Raw genomic sequence first — 14,431 nt, 5'->3', positions numbered from 1 at the left:
TACAGCAGTTCTCTGAATCTCTTGTGTTTGAATTTTTTCATCCTTGATGAGATGAGGGAAGTTTTCTTGAATGATTACATGAAATGTTTGTTCCAGTGTGGCTTCTGTTTCTCTCTCTGCCTCAGGAAGCCCAATTACTCTTAGGTTTGGTCTCTTGAAGTGATCATTCATCTCTTGCAGGTTTTGTTCTGTCTTTTTGAGCTTCTTTTCTATGCTTTTGACAGTTTGGGTTAGTTCTGTGTTTTGGTCTTCGAACTCTGAGATTCTTTCTTCTGCTTGTCTAATTCTGCTTTCCATGCTTATTAGTCTGTTATTCATTTCCATCATGGTATTCTTTACTGCTGTTATTTCTGACATCAGCTCCTTCCTATTTTCCTCTTGTCTCTGTTCAATTTTTTAAATTCTCTCCATTAATGTCTTGATGTCTGGGTTTGTTGCATGTGACCAGTCATTCTGGGGTCTCTTTATTGTTTGTGTTCCAGAATCTGTTTTCTCAGTGTCTGTTCTCACAGGGGTCTGTGTGAGACCTATATTCTTCTTTTGGTTTTTCTTCATTTGTGCGATTTTTTTCCCCTCCCTACTTCTTCCTTCCCTCCACGTCACTGTCTTCTTTAATTCTGTTATTCAGGGGTAAAGGGATTGGCTTTACTTCTTTTTGTTCAATCTCCTATTCTTTATGTATGCCTATGCCCTCTTACTTTGTTCAATTCTGGAGTTGCACTGTATGTTGGGGGTGGTCCTTTTTGCAGTTTTGAGATTTACTTAAGGGGGGAGCTGTGATTCAAAATCTATCTGCAGGTCCTGGTATTTGCTGACAGGTGTGTGGATAATCTGGAACCCACTTTCCACTGTCTTGGAATCTGTCCGTGCAGTGGGGCTGTAGGTTTACTCCCTGAAATAAAATGTGGTTAGCAGAGGGAAGAGAATGGAGCAGACAGTGGGTTGAAGAGGGGGGTGGAGAGATAGAGCAGTAAGGGGGGAAACAAACAAGTGTGCCAACAAATGGAGAGAGAGACCTATACTGAAACAGATAAAAACAATAGACCATAGCTACAGATGAACCAACTCCCATACAAAAAAAAATAAACCATATAGTGATGCTAACATACAAGCTAACCAACCACCTTATTGGTGTGCTGTTCCTCTATACAAAGATATGGTTTACAGAGAGAAGAAAAGAGAAGAAAAGGAAGATGGAAAAAAAAAAGGAACAATACAGTAGGAATAGAATTAAGTCATTAAACTAACAGAATCAATGAAGCACACTCTGAGACTTTTTGTTTAAGTCCAATGTCCTTTCAGTTCTGATTTCTAGCTTTCTTTTCAAGCAGGTAAATTAGTTTGCAGTTAGGGTCAGTTGCCCCTGGTTTGCTGTGAAGGACAGTTCAGATCACTCTCCATTCACCACTCTGGCCTATGTGTTTTTCAACCATGTTTCTCCCGTTTCGGTGTTGTTACCTTGAATTGCCAGCAGGTGGTCCTATCTCAGCTGCTCTCCCCAGGGGGGGTGGGGCCGGACAGGAACCGACAGAGATTGGAGCTGGATTTCTCCCTCAGGGCACAGGCAGGGGACTCATGGGGGGCAGGATGTCTCAGCTGCAGGAGAGGTGGCAGCGATCCCAGCAAATCTTCCCTGAAGGGGCTTCAAGGACTGACGTCATGGATTGCCTCTGGCCTGCGTGGTGCAATGTGCTACCGGCGGCGGTGGCTCCAGCGGCAGTGGCAGCGTCTGCGCTGCAGTGGCTGTCCAGTTCGCTGCGATGCCCCAGCAGTGGCAATGGCTGAGCTCCGTATGAAGAGCAGGCTGCGATGTTGGGGTCCGCAGCCCCCGGGGTGAGAGCCAGAGACCCACTGCAGTTCTCCTTTGCAGAGGCTTTCACAGACCAGGTTTCCCCGTCGCCATCTTGCCGGAAGTCCCCCCGGCTAAAATTTTTTAAACATTAGTTATAATTGCTACTTATTACCAAAAAGAATTAACAGAGGAGGTGGAGGGAGATGAAACTAAAAGTAATGCAGTTTTGCTTGTTTTTACCAGTTCTGCTTTAAGATTAGTGAGGAGATTGATCCAGAATTTCTAGCTGAAATATGGGTTTCTGGCTAGTGTATCTTCATGGTTAAAAACATGAACTTTATTGGTAAATTGATCTTTAGTTCTGGCTGCAAAGTGCTTACTCACTAGTCGTAACCTCGGCCAGTTTATTTAAGCTCTCTGAATTTTAATATCTTCATCTGTAAAATACAGATAACACCACCATATAGCATTAGTGAGAATTAAATGAAACGAGGTATATAAGTCTTTAGCACATACTAAATTACCCAAGGTTCTGTAACTGCTCTATATTCAGTGTTTTCTACTTTCCATTTTTAGTGTAGGTCCAAGCTGGATGTGGTGGCTCACACCTATAATCCCAACACTTTGAGAAGTCAAGGCAGGAGGATCACTTGAGTCCAGGAGTTTGATACCAGTTTGGACAACTTAGCGAGATCCCATCTTTACAAAAAAACCCCAAATACATCTGTAGTCCTAGCTATTTTATGTCTATAGGAGAGTCATAAGGATGAGTTTAAAGTTGAATTGCTTATAATTTTTTTTTTTTGAGTTGGAGTCTCTAGAGTGCAGTGGCCGCTCCTGGCCACCGCAGCCTCAACCTGCTGGGCTCCAGTGATCCTTCCACCTCAACCTTCCAAGTAACTGGAACTACAGGTGTGCGCTACCACACCTGGCTAATTTTTTGATTTATTGTAGAGATGAGGTCTCGCCAAATTGTCCAGGTGGGTCTTGAACCCGCTGGCTTGGGCAATCCACTCACCTCAGCCTCCCAAGGCGTGGAATTACAGGCTGAGCCACTGAGCCCGGCTGAATTGCTTATAATTAATTAATGAGAGCTAATAGGTTGATGAGAAAATTCTGAACTGGTAACAAGAAAGCAAATTGTTCTCTATTAAATAGAAAAATTGAGAAGGTCCTTATTAGATTTAGATATTTATTCATTTTCTTTTGTTTTTTTTTTTTATTTTCTGTTTCGGATTCTATCTCCCTCCACTTCACTGCCCCCCCCACAAAAAGAAAGTCTTAAGTGGAAAAATAAACAAAAATGAAGAGCTTATCTGCTTTTGTTGAAGATGCATAGCCCCACCTAGTTGTTCCCAGACTGTATTCCTGAGGAGATTCTTTGGTTCAGCAGAGTGATGTTTGTTTTTGTTTTGATTTCATTGAGAGTATGTGTGTGTGTGTGTGTGTGTGTGTGTGTGTGTGTGTGTGTGTATTTGTATACACATGTATATTTACACATGGTTTTATTCAGTTTTATAATGTTTATTTGTCTGAGAGTCAGATATTGAACTCTCCATTGAAATAAGAAATTGAGCAGAGTAGTGGATTTTCAAAGTTAAGCATTAATTTTAATCGATTTGTTAATTTTTAACTACATTTATTTTAAAAATTTCAAACCTATAACAAAAATTGAAAGACTAATATGGGGAACAATTGTGTACTACTGACCTAGATTTACTGTCTGTTAAACCCTAGCTGTACTCACTCCATCTCTCTCTACATACATGTGCATGCTTGTGTGTGTACCTACCCTCCTCACTTCCTTTTTGCTAGACCACCTGAGAGACGGTTACTTATGTCATAATAAACATGCATCTGCTATGAACAGAAACTTTCTCCCAGTGGTCACACCACCACTACACACCAGAGAAAGTCAGCATTGATTTAATTGCATCATGCAGCACATAGTCCATACTGACATTTCCCCAGTTATTTAGAAATGTTCTTTATAGTCTTTCTACTCAAAGCATGGTCTATGGAGTAGCAGCATCAGCATCACCTGGGAGCTTGTTAGATTTACAAAATATCTAGCCATGCCTCAGACAGACCTAGGACCAAATCAAGTGAGATGCCTCTGGCACAAAATTTAAGGAGACACTCTCAGGATTATACAGGTAAAAGGCTACCTTGTTTAAGGTGGTGAATGCCAGATCTCACTATTTCAAAAGCATGTTTTTTCTTGGTAATTAGCAAGAAACTTTGAAGTGATTCTTTGAGGCCGTGTGAATGTCCTGTTCCTCAATAACCTTATAACCAGTGGTTTTAACACCTAGTGATGAACCTTGCCTGAATGAGTTATTACATTGTTAATTATTATTCTGACAGAATCATAGATTTTATTTTTTCTCTGTGTGGAAGATGATACAAGTACCAATGCCCATTCTCTTGCTTAACATAGAAAACCCATAAATACTTACAAAGCAAATTTTTTTAATAAAAGAAATGTTAATTTAAAAATTATTATTAGAGCAACATTTTTCTAGCAAAAATAGTCATTCGGAATTACAGATTTTTTTAGATGTTAATGGTTACATGCACAGACTGTAAGGACAGTCTTTGAGAACTGTGTATCTTACAAGATTTCCTTTTTAGAAATAAGAATTGCAAGGTACTATTCTACATCGTAATTTCATGATATAGAATAGTACCTGCAAGAGGGAACATTTTCTTTTTCTCTTCATCTTACTGAGATTTTTTTTCCATACTTTCCAAGACTGCTTACTTGAATGGTATTAGCATTAAGAGAAAAAATACCACTGAGAAGATCCTTTACAATAAAGAAAAGAAAGGAACTAGACAGGAATCTCATTAAGAGATGGGATGTTGAAATGTATGCAAATCTTGGGCCCTGATCTAATTGTTTGAAAAAAAATGACAGAATTTGAGTTGCTTTTTAATATTAAGATAGTTAAAGCATTTGCAGCTGTATGAACGTTTGAATCAAATTAAACTGCTGCCTTTCTGAAATGTTTTCACTGATTCAAAGCAGAGAAACCTTATATTTTTTTTCTAGCTGACAAAATTTTTCATTTTATCAATAACTTTATCATTTCAAAATATTCTCAAGTTAACATCATTGACAATACACTAGTTTATATTCACTTTCCTGTTTTTCTTATTCAAGACAGCTAAAGTACTACTTACATTTTGAAGAAAGCATTATAGATGTTTGACCCATAGGTTCTTGACAGTTGATGCCAGTTTATCTTGCCAATAACCATTTCCCTTACATTCTTGCTGCCCTAAGCTCCAGGCAGCTTCTCACCATTACCGTTCACAAGGCCTTGCCTTTGAGCATACTCTCTCTTCCTGGAATGCCTTTCCTCACTTCAGGATTCCATCCTCTGGTTTCCTTTTTGGTTCCCTTATATGTAATGGTGAATTAGTTTTCTCGGTAAACATCTTCTGTAATATCATTTTATAACCTAAGTAGGAGTGCATATTTACTGTTTGAAGCAGCGAGGTAACATGGAGATAAGTCTGTAAAATGTTGAGTATATAATAAGCATTAATATTAGTTGATTTTCCTGTTTGGGGGATTTTTTTCCCCCCTGTTTAGGTCAGACAACTAGATTCAGCACTGGAAATTTGTAAAGAAGAACTTGCCTTGCATTTGAATCAATTGGAAGGAAATAAGGAAAAGTTTGAAAAACAGCTAAAGAAGAAATCTGAAGAGGTAAATTAACATTTCCTCTATATATAGCATATTTTTCCAGTAATTCTTTTTTCTTTCTTCTTTTTAAAGAAGCGTGAGAGCCAGGACAAATGATTCCTTATTTTCAAGATACTTTAAAAGTACATCTTCTAAGTATCCAGTATAAAAAAATTTTTTTCAGTAAAATTACAATTGTATATCATTTAAAGAGCAAATATTATTTTAATGCAATGTAAGATGATTTCTTAAAATTCTAATTTTTACACTTATTTTTAGGTATCAGAAGAATAAACTTACTAAGAACACAGAGTAATTCTAATATGAAATTATATAACAGAATATTGTTTTAGATTTAGAGGTTTAAAAATTTTCCATTTTGTTTTTGTTCTTCAAAAATTTTCCATTTTGTTTTTGTTCCTTCTAGTTGTTGGAAGTATTGAGAATTAGGTTTAGAAATTCAACTTAGAGCTGGGCACAGTGGCTCACGCCTATAATCCCAGCACTTTGGGAAGCTAAGGTGAGAGGATTGCCTGAGCCCATGGGTTTGAGACCAGCCTGGGCAACTTGACGAGACCCCATCTCTACAATAAATCAAGAAAAATTAGCTGGGCATGATGGTGTGCACCTGTAGTTCCAGCTACTTAGAAAGCTGAGGTGTGGAGGATTGCCTGAGCCCAGCAGGTTGAGGCTGCAGTGACTGTGAGCGTGCCACTGCACTCCAGCGTGGGCAATAGTGTGAGACTCTGACTCGAAAAAAAAAAGAAATTCAGCTTTCTGACTGAGTGCAGTGACTCACACCTGTAATCGCAGCACTTGGGAAGGCCAAGGCGGGAGGATTGCTTAAGGCCAGGAGTTCAGGACCAACTCAGGCAATATAGTGAGACCTTGTCTTTAGAAAAAAAAAAAAAAAAAAAATAGCCGTGTGTGGAGGTGCATACCTTTAGTCCCAGCTACCTAAGAGGCTAAAGCATAAGGATCGCCTGAGCTGAGGAGGTTGAGGGAGGAAGGAAGGAAGGAGGGAGGGAGGTAGGGAGGTAGGGAGGGAGGAAGTGAGGAAGGAAAAGAAGAAAAAAAAGAAGTTCAGCTTTCTTTATTGAGTTTCTCAGATACTAGATTGAAAATTTTTTTAGTTATCTTATTCATCTCCTTGTTTGCTCAAAGGACAATTCTTCTTAGCGAATAATTCCTTTATTTCTTTGTTAGAATTTATAATGTATGTGTTTTAACCTTAAATTCATTTTTAGAAATAGTTTCCAATGAATCTTAATCAAGGTTGACTTGACTATATCAGAAAAGTCCAATTAGACAAACAGAAACCCTTATAATATCTTTCAAATGGAGGAAATTGATACAGAGAATTAGATACACAGGTGATGGAAGGGTAGAAAGCCAAACAGCATACTTCACTGACTGAGTTTATCATAAGCAGGGACCCGGTACCATCCTTAGGGTTGGAGGAACATCAAGAAAAGATAGTGTGATCATATCCAGAGGCAACTTATCTGGAGAGGGGGCCAAAGAGAAGGGACCTGTTTCATAGGAACTAAGGCAGTAGAGAAACTGAGCTGCAGCTACTGGCCTCTCCCAATAGCCAAGTGGATCTGTGATCTAGAAATGCAGTTTCCTACATGACACAGCAGAGCAGGGAAAGGCAGAAGTAGATCTGAGAGCAAATAAGTCCTTGACCAGCACTTCAGACTAAGGTACACCATGTAACTACATAGCCTTGGTGGTTAGAAAAGAAGGAATCTTTAGATTTTATATGGTCTTTTTTTTTTTGAGTTGGAGTATCACTCTGTAACCCAGACTGGAGTGCAGTGGCCGCTCCCAGCCACTGCAGCCTCGACCTGCTGGGCTCTGGCGATCCTTCCGCCTCAGCCTTCCAAGTAGCTGGAACTACAGGCGCGCGCTACCACGCCTGGCTAATTTTTTGCTTTAGTGTAGAGATGAGGTCTTGCCAAGTTGCCCTGGTGGGTCTCGAACCCGCGGGCTCAGGCAATCCACTCACCTTAGCCTCCCAAAGGCGAGGGATTACAGGCTGAGCCACCAAGCCCGGTGTCTTCTTCCTTCTGCTTTCCCTTATGAAGTGTTTTTATATCATCTTTGACAGATGGGCATATATTTTACTATTCCAATATATAGAAATCTAACCTCTGTATACTTGGACTTTTAAAAATAGGAATGCCTTTTTTTTTTTTTAACTATGATCTTCTTTAAAATAGTATACAAAATACATTATTTTGGCATTTGTTCAACTGTCCATACCCCACTCCAGAGTAAATTAACTGAGCAGAGATGGAATCTAGAAGTAGGCAGCACGTGTAATAAGGGAGTAGGTTGAAACTTAGACTTTGTAGTCTTAGAAACAACATCAGAGACTAGGGTGAATAACAGGCATTTACACACAAAATAAACTTAGGATGATTTTTAAAACAGTTGAAAATATATACCTAAGCTCAAACCAAATTAGATACCAGAAATGGTAGATATATATGACCAGACTAGGAAATAAGTAAATTAGATTTACAGCTCATTTACTGCTGCTGAATTGTTAGCTCAACTGTACATACATTGGCTTACTCATTTAAAAGGTCATCTGTCACTTGTTTGTGTTTTTTATGAACTTGTATTATGTCACTTGTTCACATGGTTGTGATAAAAAACACAAAAAACAAATACTCTTGACTTGTCTTTAGAACAAATTGTAATGTCTTACAGAGAAAACTCTAATGCTGGTTAGTATAATTAAGATCATGTAACAGCAGAATTGTGAGGTTTTCATTATAAATAGCTACATTTTAGAAATGATTCATAGTGCATCCATTTTGTCATTAATAGGTGATGCTGTAAAGATGTTTTAATCTTTTAAATCAGTGGATATGCCCAAATCATATAACTAGCTAAATAATTAAGGGGCCCTAGAGCATGTTGATAGGAATTTAGCTAGTTGTAAAAACTACATGTTAATTATCAGTTGCAAAAAAGCTAATATAAAGGGGAACCCAAAAAAACTCAGAGTTTTTTAATAAAAAATTATATACTTATTCTCACATGTTTAAACTTCAATCACCTTCAAAGTACTATCTGTTTGATATAATATACCTATTGATTTGCTTTTTCAATTGCTCAAAACAATTTTTGAACTTGTCAATTTTGATACCTTTTAGTGCTTCTGCCATTTTCTGTTTCACCTCTTCCCTTTGAGGACTTTTTATCATTTGGAGAAACAAAACAAATGTTGCTCGGGACTTGATTGGATGAATAGGGAGGGTGAGCCACAGGAGTCATGCTTTTTTTGGTCAAAAACTGCTGAACCCTCAGCACTATGTGGGCAAGTGCAATGTCATGGTGGAAGAATCTTTTTGCCACGTCTCGGGATGTTTCTTCCACAAATCATGATCCAATCTTAAAAACCTAGGTATACCATTTGATCCTGAGGAATAAATGTTGAATGTACTACAAGGGGCCCACCCGGTAAAAGATAATTCTGGGTTTTTTTGGATCCCCCTTCGTAAATAGTCCTCTGAGCCTTTGCCTCAGGCATGCATTCTTTTCTAGATGCTGAAATAAATATGATTAAAATAATACTGACTTTGGGACTCTCGATTTCTGGAAAATATTTAATTCCATATTAAAATGTTTTAATACTTTAAAAAATGATAAAATTATGTGTTCATGCAAAATTATAAATTGATTAAATTAAACTTTGAGATGCTAGCCTCATATCATATTTCTGCATTATATTTTATTTTTTATTTATTTTATTTTATTTTATTTTATTTTTGAGTTGGAGTCTCACTCTGTCGCCCAGACTAGAGTGCAGTGGCCGCTCCCGGCCACCGCAGCCTCGCCCTGCTGGGCTCCAGCGATCCTTCCGCCTCAGCCTTCCGAGTAGCCGGAATTACAGGCATGCGCCACCACACCCAGCTGATTTTTTTATTTATTGTAGAGATGAGGTCTCGCTGCCCAGGCGGGTCTCGAAACCGCGGGCTCAGGCAATTCACTCACCTCAGCCTCCCAAAGGCGCGGGATTACAGGCTGATACAGGCGGGATTACACCGAGCCCGGCTTATTTTTTATTTTTTTTTGAGTTGGAATCTCACTCGGTCGCCCAGACTGGAGTGCAGTGGCCGCTCCCGGCCACCACAGCCTCGACCTGCTGGGCTCCGGTGATTCTTCCGCCTCAGCCTTCCGGGTAGCCGGAATTACAGGCATGCGCTACCACACCCAGCTGATTTTTTTGATTTTTTATTGTAGAGATGAGGTCTTGCTGCCCAGACGGGTCTCGAACCTGCGGGCTCAGGCAATCCACTCACCTCAGCCTCCCAAGGCGCGGGATTACAGGCTGAGCCACCAAGCCCAGCTATATTTTATTTTTAAGCAACAATTATGAGTGTCTTTGGATACATCTTAAATACTAGATAAAATTCACTCTAAAGTAGATTTTATAACCTAAATTCTCCTTTTTTATTGACTTTAATTATAAAATAAATCCTCTGGGAATATAATAAGTTGGTAGAGAATATAATGTAAAAAAATTTGTTCTGTATTTACTTTTAAACTAAAACCAGCTGGAAGTTAAAGGACAGTGCAATGAAGTGTCAGTATAAGTTTGATAGATATAGATTATATTTTGTGAATTAATGTTGGCGATACAACTGACATTCGATACTTCAATATATGTAATTGAAATTTTGTCAGTGACTGAATTACTGATATATTTTAATATGTTGTTCACTTTTTTTTTGTGAATAGGAAAGTAAGTATGAGACAGAATGTGCCAATATAGAAAAAATAGTATTTAAACCTATCTTGAGGCATTCAAGACTAGCCTAGGCAACATAGCAAGACACTTTCTCCACAAATATAATTTTAAAAATAGCTGGGGGTGGCGTCATAACTACTCGGGAGGCTAAGGTGTGAGGACTGCTTTAGCCCAGCAGTGTGAGTCTGCAGTGAACCAAGAATGCAGTACTGCACTCCATCCTGGGCAACAGAGTGAGACTATGTTTCTAAATAAGATAAAAAATAAACCTATCTTGCAGGCAAGTCAGTTGTATATAAAATAAACAGCTGCAGAAGTGTGATCTGCAATTTTATCAGGAGCTAAGAGAAAGTAAACAGGTGTTATTGATGCATATTTGTGCCAAATTATCTTCATATAGACAGAATTAAATAAAGCAGATTAGCTTGAAAAATGACTATAATAACATATATACAAATTGGTTAGTTGCCTATGATATCTAGGGTTGCTTCAGGTTTACAGCATCGTCAGATAATGCAGAGATCTGAACTCCAGGAGCTTCTTATCATGAACAAAGAATATTTGGCCCTAAAGGCTTTTATGATACTGCTAAATGTTCAACTGCTAGATAATGAGAAAAAGAAGCAAGTTATGGTTCTCTTCCACTGTTTAAAATTCCTTTCTTCTGGGATGATATTTATTAGAAAGAGTATTTGCTTTAAAGGAATGGCTTTATTTTCCTTCATTAAAAAAAAATTATTACATAAGCAACAATAAGAAAACTTTTTTTTTTTTTTTTTAGAGATAGTCATAGTACACTGCAGCCTCCAATTCCTGGGCTCAAGCAGTCTTCCCACCTCAGCCTCCCAAGTAACTTATACTACAGGTGCATGCTGTCATATCCAGCTAATTTTTTAATTTTTATAGAGATGGCGTCTCTGATGTTGCCCAGGCTGATCTTGAACTCCTAGCCTCAAGTGATCCTTCCACATTGACCTCCCAAAGAGCTGGGAGATTACAGTCATGAGCTGCTACTCCAGGCTGAAGAAAACTTTTAAAGAAAATTTATCTGCAGCAGTTTTTATTTTTCTATTTGTGTTTATACTTTTCATAATTTTATTAATGAAATGTGATTTTTAATTCTATTTTATAATTTTTGTTTACTACTGTCTTTTAAATTATGTTAAATGGTTACATCATTTTCAGTCAGATCAATGTATTATTGCTTATTAAGTCTTCCTTTCACTTTGGGAGGAGGTGATGTTATAAAATATGTTTTAAATTATGCTTCATTGTTGACACTGTTTTTAAAATAAATTCTGTTGGCGGTTTTTAGAATTTGGATTACTAGGACAAAAGACATTTTCTTTTTCTTTTTTAAAAAATTCATTTTTAAATTATAGAGTTGTGAGGTATTTTTCTTTTTAATAGGTTCTTTCAGATAACTTTAAAGATATCTTTTAAAGCAATCTTGGAGATCAGCATATTCAAGTCCTAAATATTTTAAGTGAATGAGTAAAATTTCTTAGTTGATATTGTTGTTTCTTCATATGTTTTTGGAGCATGAATATTCAGGAGTGCTTTGCCTCGCAATTATTTCACAAACAACAGGAATAGTAGCAATAATGATATATTACTTAGCACCTAACAGTATACAGTGCTTCCATGACTGTAATTTATTATTAGTAAGGGTGAAAGTCAGTTGCAGTGCAGATAAATCTATGGCTGCTTATGTCCTTCTTCTGGGAGGGGTCAAGCAGAACATGCTCTTTCCTATGGCAGTGAAATTTGGCAGCACATGTTTCTACCACTGAGGCCTATTTATGACTCAAATTTCAGGATTTTTGTTAGAGATTGGTCATGTGGGAACAATGACTAGCCTATAGGTATCAAAATGTCAGACTCCCAGAAAGAAAACATGTGTCAGTGGCCCAGGCTGGCAAAACAGCCTCACTTAAGGAATATTTTAAAAACCATATTCCAGCCAGGTGCAGTTGCTTTCACCTGTAGTCTCAGCACTTTGGGAGGCTAAGGCAGGATTCCTTGAGACGAGGAGTTCAAGACCAGCCTAGGCAATATAGCAAGACCTCATCTCTACAATTAAAAAAAAAAGAAGAATTTTTGGCATGGTGGCTGGGACCTGTAGTCCCAGCTACTCAGGAGGCAGAGGTAGAAGAATCGTCTGAGTCCAGAAGGTCGAGGCTGCGGTGAGTCATGATCCATGCCTGCACTGCAGAGTGAGACCCCAACTTAAATAAGTAAATAAATAGATAAATGTAAATAAATGAATGCCACATTCCCACACTCCAACCAAGAGCCAATCCTATAAGCACGCCCTTCTAATACATCTGCCCATCAGAAAAACAAATCCCTCCCTTCCGCATGACAAGTGATAGCCCTGTGACAAGTGAGGATAATGATCTAATAAGAAAGCTTTGACTTTTTGCCTTTTTACTTGAAACATTTCACTGTAGTGAGATATTTATATATGTATATTTGTTAGGTATATTGTTTACAGAAAGAGCTAAAGATGAAAAACCACAATCTTCAAGCGAACTCTGAGCAAAATGTGATTCTGCAGCACACACTTCAGCAGCAGCAGCAGATGCTACAGCAAGAGACGATTAGGAATGCAGAACTAGAAGATATTCAAACTAAACTCGAAAAACAGGTATATGTTGTTTGCCAAAATGGTTTAATTTGTGTGAAACAGAAATATTAAAAATTATGAATAGATGTTTGGTTAGTTGTATAAGTTGTTGTTTTAACCACAAAGATTTCACATTATAAGAACTATTCTATATAAGTATCGTAAATCAAGTTCAATTCCTATGTGATCTGACTTTCATATGTATGGCTGTGGTTCTATGTTTGTCATGTCTTACCATTTGCTTATAATTCAGACCTATTTATTTAATCCTTGTCTCCTTTTTGTACCTAAATATAATACCTACCTGAATCATTATTCCTTCCTTCTAATTTCTCCTTTTTGATATGTGATATCATTCCTAAAGAAATGACCAAGTGGTGCACTAAAAGGAAAATCTCAAAGGAATATACCCCTGCTGCTTAGTTCTGAAAATAAGTTATCACTCCAGTTAAAGAATCCTAGAGAATTCATGCCAAAATCTAAATTTTTTATTTCATTCATTACCAAATTTATTTGAATTCTTTGGACAGATATTTCAAATTTTGAATTTTTTTCTTTTCAAAAGAAAGCAAATGTACAGAAATGTATAAAATAGGAAATGAAAGTTCCCTGTAATCTTAGTATACCTTAGTTTTTTGCCACTTGTATAGTCTTTGTGTGTGTGTGTGTGTGTGTGTGTGTGTGTGTGTGTGTGTGTGTGTGTTTATGTTGGAGTCTCACTCTGTCACCCAGGCTGAAGTGCTGTGGCATGCTCACAGCCACTGCAGCACCGACCTGCTGGGCTCTGGCGATCCTTCCGCCTCAGCCTTCCAAGTACCTAGAACTACAGGTGTGTGCTACCACGCTTGGCTAGTTTTTTATTTTATTGTAGAAAGAGATCTCACCAAGTTGCCTGGACTGGTCTTGAACCCGTGGGCTCAGGTAATCCACTCACCTCGGTCTCCAGAGTGCTGGGATTACAGGCTGAGCCACCGAGCCTGGCCAACCACTTGTATAGTCTTTATTCAGAATTCATTCTCAGCCTGTCCAGTGGAACTAGAGAATCTCCTCTAACTACGTTTGCACACATCAGGCAGTTCTCTATTTTCCTTTTAGAGACAGTCCCTGTGGCTTTCCATCCCTTTTGTTTAGACCTATTGCTTGCTGTGCCTGCTGTACAGCTTCATCTTGAAGCATCTCTTTTTCTCTGCTGTATTTGATTCCCACCCAAATTCTAATTCCTTTGTCATTAACTCAAATTTTTGCAGGGTTAATTAAGATTCTTGTTTCTTTTAAGGTGGTTTCATTTCTCTAACGGTTTTATTATTTTCATCTGTTTTTTTCCCTTATCAGTTCATTTGTATTTTTTTGTTTTTTATTTAGTGATTTTACTTCTTTTTTTTTTGAGTTGGAGTCTCACTCTTTCGCCCAGACTGGAGTGCAGTGGCCGCTCCCCGCCACCGCAGCCTTGACCTGCTGGGCTCCAGCGATCCTTCTGCCTCAGCCTTCCAAGTAGCCGGAAATACAGGCATACGCTACTACCACACCCGGCTGATTTTTTGATTTACT

The 14,431-nt window shown here is 38.2% G+C and overlaps 1 protein-coding gene across 3 annotated transcripts in view; it reads left to right on the top strand.

Moving 5' to 3' along the window:
- CCDC18 (coiled-coil domain containing 18) overlaps positions 1-14,431 on the top strand; it is a 97,873-nt gene that overhangs the window by 49,740 nt on the left and 33,702 nt on the right. For all 3 annotated transcript variants that reach the window (XM_021707302.1, XM_021707304.1, XM_021707303.1), the window contains 2 exons: positions 5,394-5,510; positions 12,737-12,904. In XM_021707302.1, the coding sequence (XP_021562977.1) occupies positions 5,394-5,510; positions 12,737-12,904 (285 nt within the window). The remainder of the gene's footprint in view (positions 1-5,393; positions 5,511-12,736; positions 12,905-14,431) is intronic.

The sequence above is a fragment of the Carlito syrichta genome, unplaced genomic scaffold (assembly GCF_000164805.1).
Source record: "Carlito syrichta isolate Samal-C Ts95f unplaced genomic scaffold, Tarsius_syrichta-2.0.1 Scaffold316491, whole genome shotgun sequence".
NCBI classification, from domain to species: Eukaryota; Metazoa; Chordata; class Mammalia; order Primates; family Tarsiidae; genus Carlito; species Carlito syrichta.
Note: the sequence above shows the minus strand (reverse complement) of the source record. Positions and strands in the feature narration are given on the sequence as shown.